The 21522-nt window shown below is 42.9% G+C and overlaps 2 protein-coding genes across 9 annotated transcripts in view; both read left to right on the forward strand.

The window, feature by feature from the left end:
* Positions 1 to 1851: 1851 nt before the first annotated feature.
* On the forward strand, positions 1852 to 6920 carry uchl3 (ubiquitin carboxyl-terminal esterase L3 (ubiquitin thiolesterase)). The gene is made up of 9 exons (XM_041950686.1): positions 1852 to 1981; positions 2161 to 2172; positions 3377 to 3505; positions 3673 to 3829; positions 4288 to 4373; positions 5181 to 5228; positions 5374 to 5449; positions 5573 to 5631; positions 5732 to 6920. The coding sequence occupies exons 1-9, from the start codon at positions 1940 to 1942 to the stop codon at positions 5819 to 5821; spliced, it is 699 nt and encodes a 232-aa protein (XP_041806620.1). The 5' UTR covers positions 1852 to 1939; the 3' UTR covers positions 5822 to 6920.
* Positions 6921 to 9182: 2262 nt separating this feature from the next.
* lmo7a (LIM domain 7a) overlaps positions 9183 to 21522 on the forward strand; it is a 46314-nt gene continuing 33974 nt past the window's right edge. For 3 of the 8 annotated variants that reach the window (XM_041950160.1, XM_041950158.1, XM_041950153.1), the window contains exons 1-4: positions 9184 to 9414; positions 9633 to 9747; positions 16034 to 16104; positions 18125 to 18194. In XM_041950160.1, the coding sequence (XP_041806094.1) occupies positions 9679 to 9747; positions 16034 to 16104; positions 18125 to 18194 (210 nt within the window). In that variant the 5' untranslated portion in view covers positions 9184 to 9414; positions 9633 to 9678. Of the gene's footprint in view, positions 9415 to 9632; positions 9748 to 16033; positions 16105 to 16135; positions 16192 to 18124; positions 18195 to 21522 lie in introns of those variants that run through there. The other 5 variants (XM_041950152.1, XM_041950155.1, XM_041950154.1 and 2 more) reach the window with 3 other exon arrangements.

The following is a 21522-nucleotide window of genomic DNA, read 5'->3' on the forward strand; positions in this document are numbered from 1 at the left end:
CTGCTGAGACGGGCTGATGGGGAAATTGATGCCTCCAGCTCTTAATGTCCCATGGCTCTTTGTTTCACTGTTTTTCACCAACAGTGTTTTATCAGCAGATACAATATTTGCCTTTTCTCAAGGCGCTGGCCTCCAGTTATTTTTAGTGACAAGGTTGGTCACAGACAACTGGTCAGGGGCACTGTTCCAGCATGAAGTTTAGAGGCACTTCAAGAGGCCATTGGGACTTTATTGCAGTTTTTTTTTAAATCCATTTACAGATGATAACGGAGACATGTAACAGAAGTAACAGTATTTCAACACAAGGACAGGAAGCCTACTTAAGGACAGATGTTTTTGAGGTGGAGACGGGGGCTGAATATTTTACTGTATATAAAAAGTGAGACCCTGCCCAGTTTTATTGATATTTTGTCATCCTGACATTGAAAAGAAGCAATGGCACTCACAGTGATGCATGAGAGGTTTGGATCAAGAAATGGAAAGACCCTTCTTCAGGAAATCAGATTCAAAAGGCATGATGCAGGGCAGCAATGAACACTAAGCCCCATGCACGCTGTGTTTTATAACAGTTTATTAATACAATGACTACAGAAATCTATAATGAAAAATGTGTTTGGTGAAGCCCTTTATATCAATCAGACACTTTTCAGTCTTAATTGCAGGCTAATTGGATTATATGAATTATAATGTCTAGGAGTGGAGTAGAGAATGATTTAGTTGAGATTGTTTTGAACAGGTTTAGTCTTCAGCAGGTCACTGGTTCTTAACACAGTGGTGACATGCTCCACTGTCTTCACTAGACTCAATTGATGTGCTTCTGGGTGGCTGAGCAAACTGCTGCTGTCTCACACAAAACACAAACAAGGGAAATGTTTATTCTCTCCCTCTGTAGACGATATTAGCTGTGAACCGGTCTGTGCATCTGAGCTTCTTTTTTTGTTTTGTTTTGTCACTTCTAATATTACAAACACCATTTGAAACTCCCCTTCTGCTATGTGTGTGTTATATGTGAAACTGAAACCTTTACACACTCACTGAGAATGGACTTTTCAGTGAAGCAGGAGACGTCATCTTGTGTCCAGCAGTTAAACTTCTGGATTTTTCAATGACAGACAACGAATAGACGTAGTTTTAAGAATTTTTAAAGAGGTAATTGAATGATTTTGGAGAAAAAACACATTCAAAAACACACGCAAATTATTATCTAGAGCAGAGTATTTTTTTTAATAAAATATGTCATGTGGTGGACTTTTAAGCTTTTTTTAAAAAAAGATTTTATCACATGCATGCGGTTTGAATGTAAAGATTCATTTTATAGTGAATGTGATAATTTTAGGATTTTTGAAATATAAAATCCAAAGAAAAGAAAATCTGAAAAATAAATATTTTCGATTTTCCATATTTATTTATGTATTTTATAAACTCTCTAAAACATATGTACAATGAAATATTATCACTAGATTTTGAAAATTCTTACACTTCAGCCTGCTTTTTCTTCTTTCTGTCTTGTCTTTCTTTGTTTTAATTAAAGGAAATCTGCTCTGGATCAACCGCATTATATTCCGAGGAAAGAGCGTTAGCTTCAACCGCTGGGAATCTGTCTCTCTGAAACACGCCCATGACTCTGGAATGGTCCACTGTTAGGCTAATGGTGGCGGTAGTCCAGTCAAAAATCCTTAACTTTGCAGACAAAGGACCATTATACGATGATTTAAAGACGAAAAATACAGTAAGATATTAAAAAATATATTTTACGCATATATGTGACGGAAAGTACTAGCTATGGTGTATTTATGTTTTATGAAGAAACAAGTACCCCTACGAAAATGTTGAGGTAGCCTTTCCAGACGCGGAAGTGATTTCCAGCTGGCAAACAGATTGTAGTAAATCAGTTTTAGTTGTCGGTGGAAAGGAAAATAACAACGGACCTTACTTCAAAATGGACTGTCCACGCTGGTTGCCTCTGGAGTCGAATCCAGAAGTATGTAGTATTAATTATTCTTAAAGTATATTGTTTCGTCGAAGTCATTCATTCGCAAGCATGTGAGGGCTAGCTAACTTGTAGCTAGCAAAGAGAACAAAAGCTGAAGCCGGTGTGGCTGCTTTGCTAAACCCAGCAGCATTTTGAATAATATGTTTATTTCTGTCTTTTCATTTCAGGTCATGACAAAGGTGAGTATTTCCTTTTGCTTTAATTTAACACCAGATGGGTCTGAATAATCAACGGCATATAGACTTTGAGAGGTACGAGGCCTACCCAGCAACGGCGCTAACGGTTACATTCAAGTGTACTGTCATCATTGGAAAATAAAAGTACGAAGTAATGTATTACTGTCTGGTGACTGTAAAGGAAGGAAGCAGGCCGCTAAGAATTAGACATAATCATTAACAAAATTTATTGTTGGCTGCATTCTGTAATTATATGTTTGGGAGTCTATATTTAAACGTTATCTTGCTTTATTTTACAAGCTTCATACCTAAAGCAAATTCCATGCTTAGTCATGTTTGGTCACATGACATTTTCTGTAACATCCACATGACAGTGTAGCCCCTGTCCTGCAGGAAAGATTTACAGCTTGAAGATTTATAACCAAACTAATTGCTGTCCACTTTTAACTATGTCCAGAAGCTGGATGGTTTCAGACTGTCTCAGTCTATAAATGCAAGGGCAGTCCATCTTCTGAATGTCATCGTAGAGGACACGCAATGGATTCGTTCTGTTGTACATGTTCACAGGAGGTGTGCCATTTGGTACTAAATATGAGGAAACATAGAGGCAGTGTTTAACTGATACATTTCCAATTAATTCATCTAAGTTTACTGGAAGTGTAGCCATTCAGCAATACACAGCAGACCAGCCAAACATGAAAAATGTGAAATTTATCTACAGACAAGCATACAGTTTAATGTATGTGGACAAGTGTCCAATAATTAATTGGTAATTACTTAATATTTGCCTGGGCTTTAATGGAAGTCTGTGTTCTCCCTATAATAAGTACTAACAGACATAATTTACAGGAATGAGCTTCTCTTGAAATTATTATGCCATTATGGACCTGCAAAATAAAGCATTACCCATAATTTTAGTATTTTATAGAGAGAGGGCTCAGCTCATTACCCATGTTGACGTGCAGTGCCACAATATTAATTGGCGAATATTTACATTTCAATTGGAATATTGTTTTACTATCACAGACACAAATCCCAACTATTTGTTTTGTGGGAGGGTTAGGTAGAAATCAGTTGTTTCTGAAGATAACCAGGGGCCATCTATTATATACAACTTGTTTGTTTAAGTTGAACTTGTTTGCCAGATGTTGTTAGGTTAGTTGTGTGTCTTTGAATGCATACACATTTACTCTGAACTGTTGTGTAGTTTGCCAATTGTTTGGGTATGAGACCGACCTGGCAATTTGGAGATGTGTATGGATTGGATCCAGAGCTTCTCAGCATGGTACCAAGACCAGTGTGTGCAGTGCTGCTTCTGTTCCCGGTGACAGAGAAGGTACTTCTTCTATTTGCAACATCTTTGGTGTAAAATGTATTAACGTCATGTTCGTGAACCATGATGGATTTCTCCACATTATGCAAGTTTTAACAGACTTGTACAGACTCATGTCCATTGAAAACAATGTCCAACAAACATTTATTTTCTCTTCTGCTTTTGTCCAGTATGAAACTTTTAAGCAAGAGGAAGAAGAGAAACTGAAGGATCAGCCACAGGAGGTCTCTCCTAATGTCTACTTCATGAGGCAAACTATTGGAAACGCCTGTGGAACAATAGGATTAATTCATGCAGTGGCAAACAACCAGGCACACCTGGACTTTGGTGGGTACTTATTCTATTCACCTTAGATGGAATGGTACAGATATCACAGATTCACACGTCTACAACTTGAGGGTGACAAGTCAAGATGGTTGTTTGATTGTAAAGTTGATATTGTGAGGGTTAGAATTACAGTGACTTGACAGTATAACACTTTTATTAGTATATCCATTAAATCAGGGATTTCTTGTATTTCGAGAAAAAAATACTAGCGCCAGAATGACGGCAAACCACTTAAAGGCATTAACTGTTTTCTCAGAACAATTTTGACAACTGTACCACTTAGTTTTTAGTCCAGGGAAAGATGGCATTTATAACAATAACAAAACAACTTCAAATGCATAATCTCTTATTACATTATCAGTGTAGTGACATATCGCCCAGCTCTAAATCCAAATATAATTTTGCTTGCGGACAGATTTCTACAGATTTTATCAATGTTGCTCTCTCTCTCTTCACAGAGCCAGATTCTGCTCTTAAGAAGTTTCTAGAACTAACCTCTAAAATGACCCCAGAGGAAAGGGCCTCCTTCCTGGAAAAAGATGAGGTAAGAAAAAAAAGTTTTGCACAAGTATGTGATGATGAAGTGGTCAGAGGGTCAAACAAGTAAAGGACTACTCTGGTTATTTGGGTTTTCTACTCAGCTTTTCACAAACAGGATTTAAGTATTTGCACTGACAGGATACTTTCCCATTTTGGGGGACAGATGAAAATAATGTTATGGCCCCAGACCTTTATCAGTGTCACAACAAGCTCATCAGTATCTCACTTGTTGAGTGATGTGGAAAAAAACCTCTATTTTTCCTGGTAACTCTAACTTTTGATTTTATCTAACAGCTCTGTAGCCTTCATTTGTTCGATAATAACAGTGCCCCTTGTGTCATATTTTGCATAAAAAATATTAGCTTTGTAGGACTTTCTTAAAATTACCATAAAGTACAATATATAACCGCAATTAAAAAATGGGATGCTGTGTAAAATATGAATATAAGACAGTGTGACAGCATGCAATTGAAAACAATACAAAGACAATATATTTACTGTTGTACATTGATTTTTGCAAAAATCTGCTTATTCTGAATTTGATACCAACAATATGTTGGGACAAGAGCAACAAAAGGCTGGGAAAGTTGGGGAACGCTCCAGAAACACCTGTGAAGGGAGCATCCTGTAACACACAGACTCAGGAACACTTTTGTAAAACTGTTCCTTTGCGAATGATCACATTCTGTTTTTGTTTACATTTACACAGTGTCCCAACTTTTTGGGAATTCGGGATGTACAGAAAATGTTTACTGTGCCAGGGACCAGTGTTTACACTGCAAATCACTGCTTTTCCTACTTTCTGTTTCAGAGTATACGTGTTACACATGAATCCAGTGCACAGGAGGGCCAGACTGAGGTTTGTAGTGTGTGTCAGATGGTCTAGCTTGAGGATGCTTCTGACAGAAATGATGCCACTCATTTCGTGTTGAACTTTGTTTACTACAATCTAAAGAATGTGTTGAACTCAATAGAACTTCATGTTTATTTCTCATCTGTTTCAGGCCCCAAGTTTAGATGAGAAAGTGAATCTGCATTTTATAGCTTTTGTGAATGTTGGCGGACAGTTATATGAACTGGGTGAGTTAACCGCTGCTGAATATATAGTAAATATTTAGCCGTATTTGTTACATTGTTGATCGGTCATTACTTTCATTCTGTATTTAGTTTTGATTTAAAGCACGCTGTCAATTTTGTACTCAGATGGCCGAAAGCCTTTCCCTATTGTCCACGGAAAAACTTCAGAGGATACTTTTCTCGAGGTAAGATGTTGCAGAATAAAACAGAAAAATTATCAGAAAAACATCTTCTCAAGCTGAGTTGCAACTCATCATTTTCCCGATGTGTTCGATTTCACTGCAGGATGCTGTAGAGGTTTGTAAGATCTTCATGGCTCGCGACCCTCAGGAGGTTCGTTTCACCATCATTGCCCTCTCCAAAGACTCATTCTGAGGAAAGTCCCCTGTGGCCCCAGAAAACAAAGGAAACATGACTGCCAAACATTCTCAAGTGCTAACTTCATTGGATTTTTTTTTTCCAAAGTACTTTAGCAAGGGATATGGGGAAAATAATAGAATGTCAGGGATCTCGTACTAAAGTAATGCTCCATTTTTGTCATAGCATCACTTGCTACATGAGGCTGAAATCCTCAGAGAATTAGAGCGCTGCTGTGCAACTTAAAGTATTTCATGTTAAGATCAAAATCTTCCAGTTCCCCACTGCTGAAACATCTCGACAACTACACTGCACTAAAGTTAGTTTACATGGCATGTTTGGCTTTCAATTCAGAGAGAAATTTACCAGATTTTCCACATCACTGAGGGAACGCAACCTCTTTTTTACTCTGGGTTCAATGATGCAGTGCATTCAGAAAGTATTCACAGCGCTTCACTTTTTCCACATTTTGTTATGTTACAGCCTTATTCCAAAATGGAATAAATTGTTTTTTCACTCAAAATTCTACACACAACACCCCCATTATGACAACATGAAACAAGTGTTTATGAACTGTTAGCAAATTTATTGAAAATAAAAAACAAAAATCACATGTACATAAGTATTCACAGCCTTTACTCAATACTTTGTTGAATATGATGCCACAAGCTTGGCACACTCATCTTTGGGCAGTCTCACCCATTCCTATTTGCAGCACCTCTCAAGCTCCGTTGGGTTGGAGACATGTGATTTCTTAGTTTTTTTATTTTTAATAAATTTCAAAAACACTTTTCACGTTGTCATAGTGGGGTCTTGTGTGTGGAATTTTGAGGGAAAAAATGAATTTATTCCATTTTGGGAAAAGGCTGAAACATAACAAAATGTGGAAAAAGTGAAGATGCAGTGTACATACTGTATGTAGTGATTTGTTTTTGATCATATGTATAACAACATGGTCAAAACCAGCTGAAGATGATTTGCAAGGCTTTAATTTCAGTCATAGCTTTGAAAAAGCAGATAGGCCTAATGCTGTTGTATGCAGTAATGATGTTCTGAAAAGCTTATCAAAAAAAAAAAGTCTCCTGTAAGTGAGGCCGACTGAACATCAGTGCGGACGGTGCCTACGTTTTTGTAACAATCAAAAATTCTGTCAAATAAAAGGCAAATTTATTAAACATTTCCCCTGTGGATCTCCTATGTAACAGACATCTTTGTTGAAAATGTTCATCTGTTTACGTTTGTGGCAATCAGACTTTGACAGGTTTATTGTCACATGTATCCAACTTGATCGGGACTCCTGAAGAGAGTTTGAAAAATCTATTTTACTGACACTAAAAAGACAGACTTTCGAATGTAACCAGTTAATTTCTCTGACACAAACTGCAGGAGCTTTATGTTAGCTTTAGAGAAACTTTTCAGTGTGTATTTTGTCCCTTGCCGCTTCCATTGAAATAGGTTTGCGAATGTATCTCTTCAGGGAATAAGGGCAGGAACCATTACAGCAAGCAAAACCTGCTTCTTTGTTCATGTGGGTGCTATTCCTAAAAAGGATGAGAGGAGGATTTGCTCTTTCATTTGCCAAACTTGTGCCTTACACCTTAACATTAAGCAAACAAGTATTATTAGTATTATTTTCATTATCAATTAAAGTGCCAGTTATTTTCAGTTATTGTCAAAAAACTGAAAAATACAATTTCCCAGACCCCAAAGTGAGCTCTTCAGATTAATTATTTTCTTGACAAAGAAACACAGCAAATCCTTACATTTTAGAAGCTGCAGCCAGCAAATGTTTGACATTTGTGTAAAAAAAAAAAAGACTGAGGAATCTTGATTTGTCTAACTGCTGCAGTTTATGCTGTGATTGAAAACTTTGATCCATCAGCTCAGCTGCTACTAGTTGGAAGAGCATCCTCCTGAATCTGAATCTGACGCCTGTAAGTCTGCACTCTGGGTAGATATGAAAGCAACTTTAAACTGAAAAGTCTGCTTTTTGTGAATGTTTCTGCTGCATCCACAATAACAAGAATCTAAATGCCTCTGTGTAATTATTCTGTACATAAACAAGTACTTGTTTGCCCTTTATGTGTGTCTTGCTTCTCAGAATCAACACAGTGGAAAACAGCAATGTTCTGGTGAAACAGCTCTAATTAAGCCTGTAGAGGGTGTAGCTCAAAACAGGAGACTCTCAGACTTCTTGTGTGCAGTCGGATGCCCTTACTTCTTGAGATAATGAAACCCCGAGAGGCACAGGAGACGCTACAGGGGCAACTGACTCGTCCTGTTTCTCTGTCGCCACCACCACTGTGATAAACCTCTTTGAAGGTGATCCAACTTTGATATGTTAAAATGCTCATTAGTCCAAACTACACTGACTGCAAAAGTGAAATGAGTAACGCTTAAGCGTATGCTTATGTTTATACAGCCAAGTTAACCATACGCTCTTTAACAGCAAAGTGACCGCAAGGGCTTTTCAGCCTGGTAGGCCCATGAGTTTCTGTCTCGTTTTATTTTTTTTTTTTTTAATCTCATTAGATTTGACACAAATGGTTGGTTTATTAACTGCTCAGGGTTTCGTAGTAAAGTCAAAGCCAGCTGTGTGTGTGCTGCACCAAAGACTTCTTGAGAGGCTACTCCTGAGATCAGAGAATATACGCCACCATAAGTACTCCAAGTCCTGCATTCAAAATATTACTATCAGCAAAATGTCATGAAAGTATCACAAGTCTCATTATGCAGAATGCCCCCATTCATTCTGTTATATTGCTGTAGTATAGCTATACAGTATACAACATCTGTGGATCATTATCATTGATCCATTAATATATAAACAGCATTTAAATGTTGCTGTTGCGCTCATTTTCACAACTCTAGGCTCCACTGCTGGGTATTTGGATCTATAGCAATGCATTATGTTTTGGATGATGATCAGAGGTTTTGTTTGAACCTGCAGAGTGATTATAATGATCAGATAAATGTAGCAGAGTAACATGCACTTCTCAAGTACTAAGCACTCACGCACACAAGTGGCTCAGAGTTGTACCACAGTTGCTTTCCACTACTTCGCTTACAGTTAAATCATTAGTGCATGGAGTTGTGTGTCTCAGGCCCTGCAGTGCACCCTGACCGCCGCTGCGTGGCGTTGCAGGAAAGAGATTCGCCCTAAAAGCAGAGCTGAACTCCTTCAAGAGACTCGAAACTTTCTGACATTTATCTGATCGGTGCTCAGACTTCCGCTTAATAACATCCTGCCCTGAGGAATAGTAATGTGAGAAAACTTTCTCTCACTGCTGTGCACCTACTGTACAGGCAGCAGTGGAAAAACCGGGGATCTGAATAATCTTCCAAAGAGGGGGGGGGGGGGGGGCAGCCAGCTCCAGCTTATGTTCACCTGGAAGCCGCTCAGGGACCCGTGGGTGGTCCTCGGACCCCGCTTTGTGAACCCTCCAGCTCACGCAGCTTGAAGTCGATGAAAAGAGAGCCTCTCCTGTCAGAGCCTCCACCGGGTCGACGCCGGAGTCTCGTTTGATCGCCGCGTAGGTGGAGCGGAGCGAGCGGGCGCGTGCAAACACCCGGCGGAAACTAACGCGCAGGTGTGTCGGATGAAAGAGCAGGTAAGCGGCGATGCGGAGGGAACGCGCTCCTGCTGCACCTCGCATTCACTCACCGACGAGCTGTTGGAAATGAACAATAGGAGGCATTTGCCATGAATGAGGAGTGTGATTAGAAGTTCTTCTAGACTGCTTGACAGGTTTTTTTTCTAATTGTGTTCATTGCTTGTTTGAGCTGGTCCATATTTATGCCACGACACTCTTTAACTGCGGGCCATTAGGATCGGATTTGGCTCGCCGGCGCAGCTCGGATAATAAGTTGGTGTGATGGAGTGGAGAGAGCAGTCCGCTGTCAGCTGCCAGGAAGCCTACTCGGAGGCGCAGAGGTGGATTGAGGTGAGTAAAAACTATTGAAAACCATCTCATCGCCTTTCTTTGGAGCTTGGAAAGCCACAGATCAGACCTTGTGAGAGTGTTGGTCTTTTGTGTGCATCTCTCCGGTTTAAAGACTCTCATATATGACAGTATTTGACTACCCATAAAGGTGTAAAGCTGAGGTTTGCTTTCCAATAATCTCTAATTTAGATGTATGTTGCTTAAATTCATGGCTGAACGCAGATCAGCTGCTTGCCACCGAGTTTCAGGTAATAGTGGCCTGGACCAGCAGATGCATGGAGGCATGTGTCACCCTTGACCTCAGGTCTCAGGCGGCTGGTCAGATAGAATCAGTCTATTATTTCAGCACCTAGAAACCGTGTGGCTTAAAAACAAGCCCAAAGCATTAGTCATACCCTCTCTTATCTTATCGGCCCCTCCTCAAAACTCCGGTACACGGCTTGACTCTGTGCATTGGTATCGTTTGCTGGCTGCCTCCTGTGCCACACCATGCTCTGGCCTGCTCGTCAGTTTCTGATGTTTCCAGGGCTTTGGGGCTGCAGCTGACAGCATGTAGTGAAAAGATCTGCAGGGCGATGAAGAAAACCCTCTATTGTTGCACATGTTCGCCGGGCAGGGAAATTATGGCAAGTGTAATGTTTTTGACACTTTCTGGAACAGAGAGGCTTCAACAAGTGATTCCTGTGGGCACAGAAAGCAGTTGTTATGTTTATAATGTTCCCTCTTTCCTAGTGCAGTGACCAAAAAAAAAAAAAAAAGTAGCTGCAAACCCAAAAGAAACTATCCACCAGCACTTTCAAAAACACCCCATTTTTATTTCCAAAATGTTAAATTATCAAAAGTTTCCATGCAACCTCCGGCCAGACGTTCATTCTTTCTCTTCTCTTTACAAGCGGGTAAAACTGTGTTTCTTCATCCTGCAAATTCTCCTCCCAGCAGGGTGGCGTGGAGCTGCTGCATGGCCGTAACTAAACAAATATTGCTCTAATTTCATGAGGGGTGAATCTGAATGCTTGTGATGTGACATCAGCGTGTCTCACGCTTGCACACTGGCCCATTGTGGTGGCTTAGCTCGTGGGCTGCGGCGGGGGCATGGTCTCAGGCAGGGGCTGGAAGATCAGGGAGCGTCAGAACAAGCTGAGAAGGTAAAGGTAAAGGTCCAGGAGGCTGTTGTTCTAACAGGACAGGTATGAGAGGGTTTGGCGCAGGGGAAACAGAATATCAATCAGAGACCAGGTCCTGGCACGGGGCGAACAGTTTCCCTTCAAAGAGAAAGTTTTGCGGCTGTTGGATCCTGCCACTGAATGATTAACAGGCTGCTCGGCTTCACAGCACTTTAAACAGAGGCATGTGTGCGCGGCGAGGTTGGTGGCATTGTTAAAAAGTAGACTAAATGGTCTGGAGCCCGTCACATGGACGCATTCCTGCATTAGCCGCCGCGGCTGTGAACATAGCCCCCTCAGAGCCGGCCAGCTGTCAGCACGGGGCGCTGCGTCCTACAACCGCAGGGCCGAGCAGAAGAATGGAGGTCCTTGTTGATTCAGTGGAGGGGCCGCAAGTGTGACTGTGAGGACAGTCAAGAGCAAGCGGCAGTGTTTGTGCCACTCACGGGTCAGGAGACGATGCATGTGGCCATTTGCACTTTATAAACGATCACATCAATGGTGATTTAGCAAAGGTCGGCTCTTATGTGAATAAATCACAAGCACAGGCGCCAGCAGACAAGTCATGCCACTTTTATCCATCAGAATCCTGAGAATACCTCCTTAAAGAGGTTTTAGATGGAGCTTCTCGTCATATAACAACACAGCCAGCCATAGTCTGCATCAGGTTTCAGCTCTAGTTTTGATTTGACTTGCCTGTTTTTGTGTCTGGCTGCTTGAAAAGGGGTCACGTTGTGATCCTCACGCTCTGGAAGGAAGCTGCCATTCAAAGGTAACCCAATCCCGCGGATTATTGGAAGTTTTCTTTCTTACCCGCTTGTTGCTGTCATCGAACTCTGAACCAACTTTGTTCTGCTGGTTCAAGCCTCCTTTATGCTTTGGGGCGCTTTGTTGGAGAAACAGTGCAACACAGTGCCACATTTTTGCTGATTGATATCCTACGTGATTGGATTCAGGGCTGCATAACAGTTATTTTCATTATCCATTAATCTGGTGATTATTTCCCCGAAATTTATTGTTTTTGTGCATAAATTCTAAAGAAAATAGTGGAAAGCACTGGTTTGAGTTCCCAGAGCCTGAGGTGAAATCTTCAGATTGTTTTTGTTGTTGTTCAAACTCCAAAATACATAAGATAATAATTTAGCAAAGAGAAAAAAAGTCATTGCCAGAATAAATGTTGGCATTGCACATTTCTGCAAACCAAAAAATGTCGACACTTTGTTTCTTTATGCTCAAACTTTATGTTTCTCTACTTTTCCATTTAAATTTTATGTTGTGACAACACTGCAGGTAAGGCCTGGTTAGGTTTAAGCACAAAAAACACCTTTGGTTTGGAAAAAAAGGTGTTTTGTCTTTAAACACCTGCCTTTGTTGTCACAAACATGGCTGGAAAATGTTCCAACTTCCTGTTAAAAACACCCAGTTTTCTCAAAAGAAACACTGCCCTAACAGCATTATGCTGCTCGCCAGTCGTGTCGTGTAGTCATGTAGCGGCAATCTGAACTCTGTAGAAACGTTGATATGACACACATGAACCGTACAAATTTAACACATCTGTGGTGTGCACAAACATATAATGCCAATATTGCTGGAAATAAAACTGAGGAAAGCAGCAAATCTTCCTGTTTGAGAGGCTGGAATCAGAAAAAAGTTTGTCATTTTGTAATTTCTAATTGATTTTCTGTTGATCAACTAATTAACAAACTGACTAATTGTGTCCCCTTAAAGGGCTAACCCCACAGATCATCCAGATTACAAAACACTTTGAGTGAACTAACCCTTTAATGAATGTGATCAAAGTTGGGAAAACAGATGAAAATTATATTAATAATATTTCCATTCATAACTTCTGTCCTTGATTTTTGTGTGTGTGTGTGTGTGTGTGTGTGTGTGTGTGTGTGTGTGTGTGTGTGTGTGTGTGTGTGTGTGTGTTTCCCCCCACTGATCCGTTCAGCAGCCTCTGCTCTTCCTGCAGCTAACACTCATGAATCGCCTCCTGTGAGCTGTGTTGTTTGTCATACCAGGAGCCGTGTGACTGGGCCGATCATTAGTCACCTCGCTGCAGCGCTATTCCGGCTGTTTGACTGTTTTGGTGGAGAGCAATTAGAAAGTAGGACGCAGGCATTCAGATGTACTCACGTGAAGCAGGGCCTCACACAAGAAGCCATTCGCTCACAGCCGCACGTCGATGTAGCTCTATTATCCGAGTATGTTGATGCCTTCGAGGCTGATGCCCGCCACGGCGGTATATTTTCCTCGAGTCGGATCCCTGAAACTTTTGGATGACGTCCCGGTCGCTCTCTGCTGACCCGTACCCCTGTCCTCTGCAGAGAGAACAAAGAATTTTAGGAACAATTAGTGGTGGTTGTGTGGGGGGGGGGCTGCATCCACACAAACCTTGAATGCTGATTTGCCTCAGTGCCCTGCATGAATAAACAATAGCTGTGGTCATGGGCCCAGAAACTCCTGGATTCCTCTGAGTGTTTGGGTTCTACCAAGACACCGTTCTGGCTCCATGACAGTAATGATAAGTTCACACATGCATCAGAACACTTTAAAGTGTTTGAACGTGGAGGGAAAGTCGCCATGAGGCCCAGTTCTTCGGCCCGTTCAGTGGAGGCATTCTTGAGGGGAGCGAGGGTGAGTTTGCAGGAAGGCAAGCTGTTCTTGAAATCCCTGCTCCTGCCGCAAATCTCCCTCTTAAATCAGAGTAGCGGTATGTTGTTGCAGATTAGACTTATTATCCCACATGGCAGGTTCAATGTTAGAGAGAGAGAGAGCACAGCAGGCTGGATCTAAGGGGAGTTAATACCTCTAATGATGACGATCGAGGGCCAGGTTCAGTGCCAGGGTGGGTCCCGATAATATCTTAATCATCCCGTTCTTTCTGTTGAGCTGATGTAACTTGATGTGTGATCCTCGGGGGGAAAATACATCAAAGTAACAGACACCTTAAGTAAGCACCGGGGAATCCAAATTATCGTGCCGTTTCCACCTGTATTGTTTGTATGAATCCCAGCTGCTGCCCCCGCATACATAGAACAGTAGGGGTCAGGATTTCATTCGCCAACTGCAGCGGCTGACTGATTATGCACTGTGCTGTAAAATTAGTCTGCTCTGCGTGTGTGTGTTCCTGCTCTGTGCCGCCGGTGTCTGGATGTGATTGTATTTTTGTCAATGGAGGAGGAGCAGGCCAAGATCTCGGCACATTTAGTCAACAAAACAAAGTATTTCCCAACAATGGCTGGATCGCATTGTGCAGACAGAGGAAGACTGCAGACAACCGGCGTGTCAGAACTTTAATCTTATTCATCCATTACAATGTGGTCTAGTTCTGTTGGAATGATGGGTATTTGAGGGCGTGGCCGTCTCAGGTTACCCAGGGTGTGGCCTGAGAGGCAACGCGGCTTTGTTTGAAAATAATAATAGTGTCCTCCAGCCATTCTGTCTAATTGTCCCTGCTTCTCCTGCCCTCCTCAGAATGGTGGCCTGTACTTAGCTATGGCAGTAATTCTCCCAGCTTTTGTCCCTTTCCCCTTGAACGGAAAACGGACAAAAGCCTTAAAACGAGGCACATCTGACCAATTTGGTCGGTGCGAACCGTTTGACTTGTTTTGCCTTGTTTGTGATTGTGAGTGTGCGCGTGTGTGCACTTTAGTTAGTGCTAGCTGTCTTACTTTACTGTAAGCGTACAGGATATGTCCTGCTGGGAATGGAAAATGTTAATTTCCCAGCTGACTTCAAACACATCACAGCAACATGCACTCAGTTTCCAGTTTATTAGGTATATCTCGCTAAAGCTAACGCACTCTATTGCAGCATTATACAGAGAGGACTTTGTTATTTAGCCGACCGTCATCAATATAAACGGGGTGGACAAAATAACAGATACGCCCGTCAGTATAGTGCGATACAGCTCGACAGCACAGCAAACTGCAGCCTCCAAAATGGTCACACAGTCATAAATGCCACACTGTTTTCAATAGTCTCAACTCCTAAAATAAAATAATACTCTTCCTCCCACACCGACTGTTATCGAGCTAATTCAGCAATGAAATATGATTCACAGCGTGGCTGCCAGAGTGGCTGTAAGCCCTGCCAGAGCGGGTAGGTTTTCAGCCCAGTTTGTTTGTTCGGCTGTTACGGGAACATTTAGCAGGATATCTCAAAGGTTTCAGTGAAATATGCTGGAAAGCTATGCCGTGGGTCAAGGAACATGCCGTTGGCCAAGTTTTCTGCACATGGCAAGACATTCTGGAGCATTATACTGTTTACTTGTGAAGTTCATGCGTCCATGTGTAATTGTCCATGATTATGTGTTTTGATGCACATCCAGATGCAGATTAAACATTTCTAACATACCAAATATAGAGGATTGTGCAGAATTGGTAGAAGTATACACCCTTAATTGTTTTCTAATGTAACTATTTGTGTTACATTTAGCAGCTCAGGTACTGATTGGCCAAGTCGTTAATGGTGATAACAGAGTAGGAAGCTCTGTTAAGGAGCGGCCATCAGCATGAATTTCATATCCCATAACAAAGGTGCAGTTTCACATAAAAACTTTTACTGCCTTTCAGAGGAAATACAGATTGTGTATATGAGAGTTTGCGCATGTAAAAAATGTACTTTAAAGGATGTTGTTGGGTTCTGCGTGTGTGCGCGTGTGTTTAAGTGTGTAAGGCTGCACGTCATGCGTGCAGATTGTGGAAGTTTGCCTGCAGATAATGACTCTTGGTGTTCCTGCAGCGGTGGTTTTGAGATCATTGGAAAGGCATGAGGCTATAACACAGAGCTGTGTTCCCCTCAGCGCTCCAGATGCTCCCATAGCCTTGCGGCTTGGGCAGCCTGGCTCCGGCACAGTTTTGACACCGCTGTTCACCGGCGGCTTTTAGCGCTGAAGCGAGAGGAGCCGAGGGATACCTGAAGAGCTGTGCTCAACTCTGTCCCACAGACACTGTAGGAGCTCAGGAGGAAATACCTCTGACTTCCTCTGCTACTGTTCTCCACATCCTACCTTTCTTCTCCGACCTCCCCGCCACACACGCAAACCCACGCCCTCTCTCCTCACCCAACCCCTCTCGCTATTTTCCTCACTGTTTTTGTATCCCTTTTTTTTCCAGGCAGTAACCAAGAAAAAATTTGGGAGCAACGACTTCCGATCAGCGCTGGAGAATGGCGTTCTGCTGTGTGAGTAAGTACTCTGCTTTTCCCAGGCACCTCTCTTAAGCCACTCATTCATGTGGAAACCCTCCGCTCTCCTCCAGGTCTGCACTCCAACGTAAGTGTTGCTGATATTTCCCAGGCAGACCCCCTGCCGGGTCACTGTTTGTTTGTCAGCCACATGAAGTGAGCCAGTGTTTGCAGGCAGCACAATAGCGGGTGTATTGTGCAGTTATTTCCAGTGTCAGATCGGCCCTCCGCGCTCTCGTTTGGGAATATGAAGTGTGATCTATTTCAAGAGGAGCTGTGTTGTCTGCTTGACAGATGTTAAGGATCTGTGGACGGGCAGAGTGCCATCCCGACTTTAATGAGAGCTGTGAGAAGCCGTGTAGTGAACGGAAAGCCCTCAGCTGAAACCACATCGGAGAGCCGGGGCACCCTGCTCACTCATTAGCCCGGGGTGCATCAAGAGTTTTGATGAGTTAGAGGAACAAATTTATCCACGAGGATTTGGCTTTAGCATCGATTCACTAACTGCTCTTCTAAGAGTTGTGGCTTTTCTCAGATCGGGGATGTGTGTTTGTGTGTACGTGTGTGAGCATCATGTCCCTTTTATACATGTGTCTGTGGGCAGTCCTGGTGGATGTGATTTGCACGAATCAGCAGGAAGCTGTAATTACCAGCAGCCCATGCAGAATCTTCCAAACCTCCATTGGCATGGGTTCAAAGAAGAAGCCCCTCAGTTCTGCTGATTCGAGCCTGACTCCACCGTTCACTCGCTCTCAGGGAACAGCGGAGACGCTCTCAGTCAGGGAGCTGTCAGTGTTTTCTCAGCGCGAGGAAGAGGAAGGCAGATTAAATCACTTTCACCGAGAAGCCTCCATCTCCATTGTGTTGTGGTTATCACACCGGCTTGGAGAGGCGTGTTTAAGTGCTGGTCGCACACATGATTACATCCTACTACGTTTACAGTGTCTGTTATCTGATGAAATCATTGCAGCTTTCTATTGTTTCACTGCTGAAGGACTAACATAACCCCAAAGGCCTTTTGAATCTATTGTTAAGCAATGCAAAGTCTTACACCCCCCCATCCCGTCCCATCCACCCTGTCTGGCATCCACCCTAAGAAGCAAGTGAGTGTGTCCATGTTAGTGAGATATTTGCAGGTTTTTAATTGTAGATCAGGATTCTACATAAAAAAAACATGTTACCAGCTTATAAAACATGTTCCATAGATTGAACGTTCAAGTTAGCCGGACCAACTACGCCATTAAAACGATGTTTTCTTGTTTGTGCGTCTGTACGAATAGTCCAATAATATCTGTGATAATGTGACACTCTGAAAGGAGCCGCAGTTATCGTTTGAGTCATTTCAGAAGCAATAATGCCAAAGATCTGAATGTCCCAGCTTCTCAAACGTCTCGTCTTAAGTTATACTAGATTGAATCAAAAGTCCAAAACCTAAAGTTTTTGTCTTAAGCTGAGAATTGTGGTTCACAATTAATCTTGAAAATAATCAGCAGATTAATGAATAATGAAAAAAATGGTTAGTAACAGTCTACAAAAGTAGATTTTGCTGCTAAATAAATAAGTTTACTTTTGAATGCAGGACTTGTACCTGTAAGAGAGCACTTTTTACACTGAGATTACTACTTTTATTTCAGTATTATTATTATTTTTTACCTCTTGGATTTAAGAATCTCATTTAAAACCCTTTGAATAAAATAAAAAATGTACAGTCGCCTATCAAAAGCCATCACTGTTTTCCTGAGCCTTTTCCGACGTGCGGTGAGTCGAGGCTTGTTTGGGGTTGTTTCGGTAGAAGGCGGCGTGTTTTAGGAGCAGGGGACCCGGTGTGTTTACATCAGGGCGCAGCACTGGCCATTTACTAAACTGAAGCCAGGTGGCCACCATTAAACAAAGTCGTAAACACACAACACCGAGACTTTGCAACGCTTTCCTCGCCAGCTAGACCAGTCTAGCCAATGACCAAGTGCTTTCACTTATCCTCTGCCTTCCCCTGATGTTTTCTCTCTTTCTTCTGCTCACAGTCTGATCAACAAGCTGAAGCCTGGTATTATTAAGAGGGTGAACAGGCTGCCCACACCTATCGCTGGACTGGTGAGTCTTCTCTTTGTATTCACACTGCATGTACGCTTGGTTTAAAAGTGACAGCCTCCACAGCTCATCCTCATCTTCTTCACTCACAGTTACGTCTCTTTGCTGTTTGGCTCATGTTGGGGTGATGCCTGCTGCAGCGAGTGCGTGTTAAGCTGTGAGAGGAAGCTGCAGCAGCAGCGGTTGAGCGGTGACAGGTCTGAGGCACGGCTGCCAGCGAGAGAGAGGCGTTTGCCTCAATGACTTGTCGCCACTCATATCCGTCCACGCTAATAAGTTCAGTGAACGTGGAGCTGCTTGAAAGGCCACCGGCTCGCATCTGAGCGCACCCGAAATATGATGTCTGCCGCGCTCGAGGCTGCGCTCAATCAAGTTCAAGACAAAAAGCCCCTGTGCTGGTGTGATGATTAGGTTTTTGATTGAGCGACGAGAGGTCGCGGTCGGTTCACGTAATAACCTGTTCTTGAATCAGTGCTCTCAATCTTTTCACCTTTTCAAACCCGGCAGCGTCTTCGGATCGACACGGGCCTTTCGGGCCACAGTGGCTCAGTTGAAGTAAATGTTTTGGGAGTGTCTGCACACAAGTGCTCGGGAAGTAGAGGGTTGAAAACCCTACCTTAAACCCATCCCTCACAAAGCTCTCTCTTGTGGGAGTAATTGAGTCCAGCTGTCTAGAGGAATTATAGAGAGCCCCAGCTCTAACCCGGGCCGCCCGAGTGTCGGTGGGCTCAGTCACACTCAGCATGTTTGGCAACAGAATGACAAGTTTGCAGTGGAAGAAGCAGACGTGGATGTACACGGTAAACATAGTATTCCCAGTACAAAACACTGTACCATCATGCGCATGTTATGACATAAATCAAACTCCCTGCCAGTTTGTGTTGGACCGTTGGTAATAAAACTGGCTGGGCACCTGCTGAGGTAATGGGGTAAAGTATATCCTCCATCAGTAGCACTGGTGTGGTATTTCCGAGGCTTGGACACAAACCTGAAACCACCTGATCATAAATTCTCCGGCAAACACGAAGGCTCCTGGTTGGCCCGCGGCGATCAGTTACTGCCAACCACATGGAGAAAAGTGGAGTGCTCTCCAAACAAACATTATTCACTCTCACTCCGCTGCGAGAAGAACTTTCCCCTCACGGGCGTCAAGCAGCGTCGCTCGCTCCTCTAACGCTCATCCCTAGAAATAGCAACACGTCTGTTCTTTAAGTGTCTCAAATCAGTGGAATTTAGCTTTGTGAAATTATTCGAGCCTGAAATGCAGACGCTTGGGGAATTTGGTCAGAGGAGAGGAAACTGGAAGAATGCTGAAGATCAAAGATGGCATAGAAAAGAACCAGAGGAATGCTGTTGGGTCTCAGTTTTGTTTGTGATGTAGACACAGTTTAACTGCAGTCACCGCTGAATGAAAGGCTCTTTGCAAACACGCCTCATTAACACTCAAATATGAACATTTTCTACAATTATGGTCTAACTGTCGCTGCAGTTTTGCTATCCGAAAGATTTCAGCGCTCAAATCGATACCAGGCTTCACCTCTGGCAGAGTAAAAAGCCCAGGGAGGGAAGATGGGGGGGAAAAAAAACGGAAATCTCTGGTTTTGTGGAATATTTAGCAACATTGGCTCCAGACTCGGCCTATTCTTTGGCTTCTCATGTGTCCAAGGGAATGTTTCCCATGTCAGCACACTTCTCTGCCTGTTGCTGAGCACTCAGTGAGCTGCGGCTTTGGGTCACGGTACTCTGGTTCGGGCTTGGTTCTGCTTTTACCAGCGCTGGTCAGGAAGCCGGCAGTTGTGCGGTGGGGCAGCCAGCTACTTAAGCGTGGGGCCCCGGATTTGGGGCCCACTGGGCTGAATCCGGAGGGACGGAGTTAAAGATGACTCCATCGGTCTCTGCCCTCCGTAAATACGCTGTAATTGAAATGGTGCTGCATGTTCCTGCGCACACCAGCTCCTTGGTGGGTTGAGGTGGGAGGAGATAAACAGACAGTTTCAGTGGCCCTGAGGGTGTCTTTACTCATCTAAATGTCTGTGCAATCATCTGTGCAATGACAGGCGTTTTACCATGTTTTGTTACTGTGCTTGTGTTGTATGGGTGCATGTTATGACTGGATGGGAGATCGTTTATTGGGCCCGCGTCAGGAAAGGCAGCATTTCAACTATTCCGTTTATTGACTTGAGAATGTGTAGGCTGATATTTTAGCCATAGCCTCGCTTGGTGTTTGAAGCACTGCCAGGGGTCAGCGGAGGGCAGCTGTGGGCGTGTAGCCACCTCGGACAAAGAGCACAGTGGAAGAAATAGAGCGGCCGCAATGCGACCAGCCGGGACGAAGATCCCGTTATACCAAACGAGACACCTTATGAGTCAAATCTCCCTCGTTTCTTGGTGTGAAGTGCTTAAACCGGGGTCCTCAAGTCTGCATGAGAGGATTAGAGGCTGCTGGATGGCTACAACATATTTAGGAGGATTATGTGCAGGCACAAGTCAGCATAACATTCCTTCAACATCATTATCTCTGCATGTTATGGGACTGATTGTTAGGAGGACTTGTAGAATGTTCATAATGTTCTTTGAGGCCAAATGCCATTCATATCTAAATGATATTAATTATCTTTTTATAGAGGCCTTGATTACATTGGGTTAAGATCACATTGGCTTTTGATCCATGTGAGATTTCCATCTTGATTGAAGCAATAAAAATCAGAATATATAATTTATATCTAGAGTTAGATATGTAAATCATCTGGGCTGATCTATTAGAGGCTATTAGCTTGTTGCAGATGTGTCTTTATCAGCGTACAGGTCGGTCAATAAGTAATAAGAAATGACTGTACAGAAATAGAAACCATGAAGTCACAGGTGCACAGTTTGTCCACCAGAGAGCACTCACAAGTTTATTGCTCAACTATAAAATGTTGCACTCAGTTCAAATTGTAGGCACTATTTTTTTCTGTGTTATTTGCATATGTAATAAAAGGTAAATTATAAAAAATGAATTTGGCAATCAACCTCGAATCCAGCATTGATCGGGTGAGAAGCTCATCAAACACGCAGAGCGCCTTAAAGCTACATGTGATGCCCTTGGTGCTGACTCGTCATGCCGAGGGGAGGCGAGGCTTTGTTATTTCTGACTGTACTCACTGTACACGTTGAATGACAAGCTCGTAAATTTAATGTCACTGAAAAATGTGCATGGGAACTGTGTTACGTGCACGAACGATGAGACAAAAGAAGGTCTTACTGGCTGAGAGAGAAAAAGCTCACTATTCAAAACCCGTGTGGTTACAGGTGGGGCGAGTCATCCTGATGAAAGATTGTTGATGTTGCC

This window comes from Chelmon rostratus, chromosome 13 (genome assembly GCF_017976325.1).
Source record: "Chelmon rostratus isolate fCheRos1 chromosome 13, fCheRos1.pri, whole genome shotgun sequence".
NCBI classification, from domain to species: Eukaryota; Metazoa; Chordata; class Actinopteri; order Chaetodontiformes; family Chaetodontidae; genus Chelmon; species Chelmon rostratus.

What these genes read in the sequence shown, in the direction of transcription:
- uchl3 (XM_041950686.1), top strand. Translation starts at nt 1,940, where the DNA reads ATGGACTGTCCACGCTGGTTGCCTCTGGAGTCGAATCCAGAA. An exon ending in CCTTCCTGGAAAAAGATGAG is followed by an intron (nt 4,374 to 5,180) that starts GTAAGAAAAAAA and finishes TTTCTGTTTCAG; the next exon opens with AGTATACGTGTTACACATGA. An exon ending in CAGAGGATACTTTTCTCGAG is followed by an intron (nt 5,632 to 5,731) that starts GTAAGATGTTGC and finishes ATTTCACTGCAG; the next exon opens with GATGCTGTAGAGGTTTGTAA.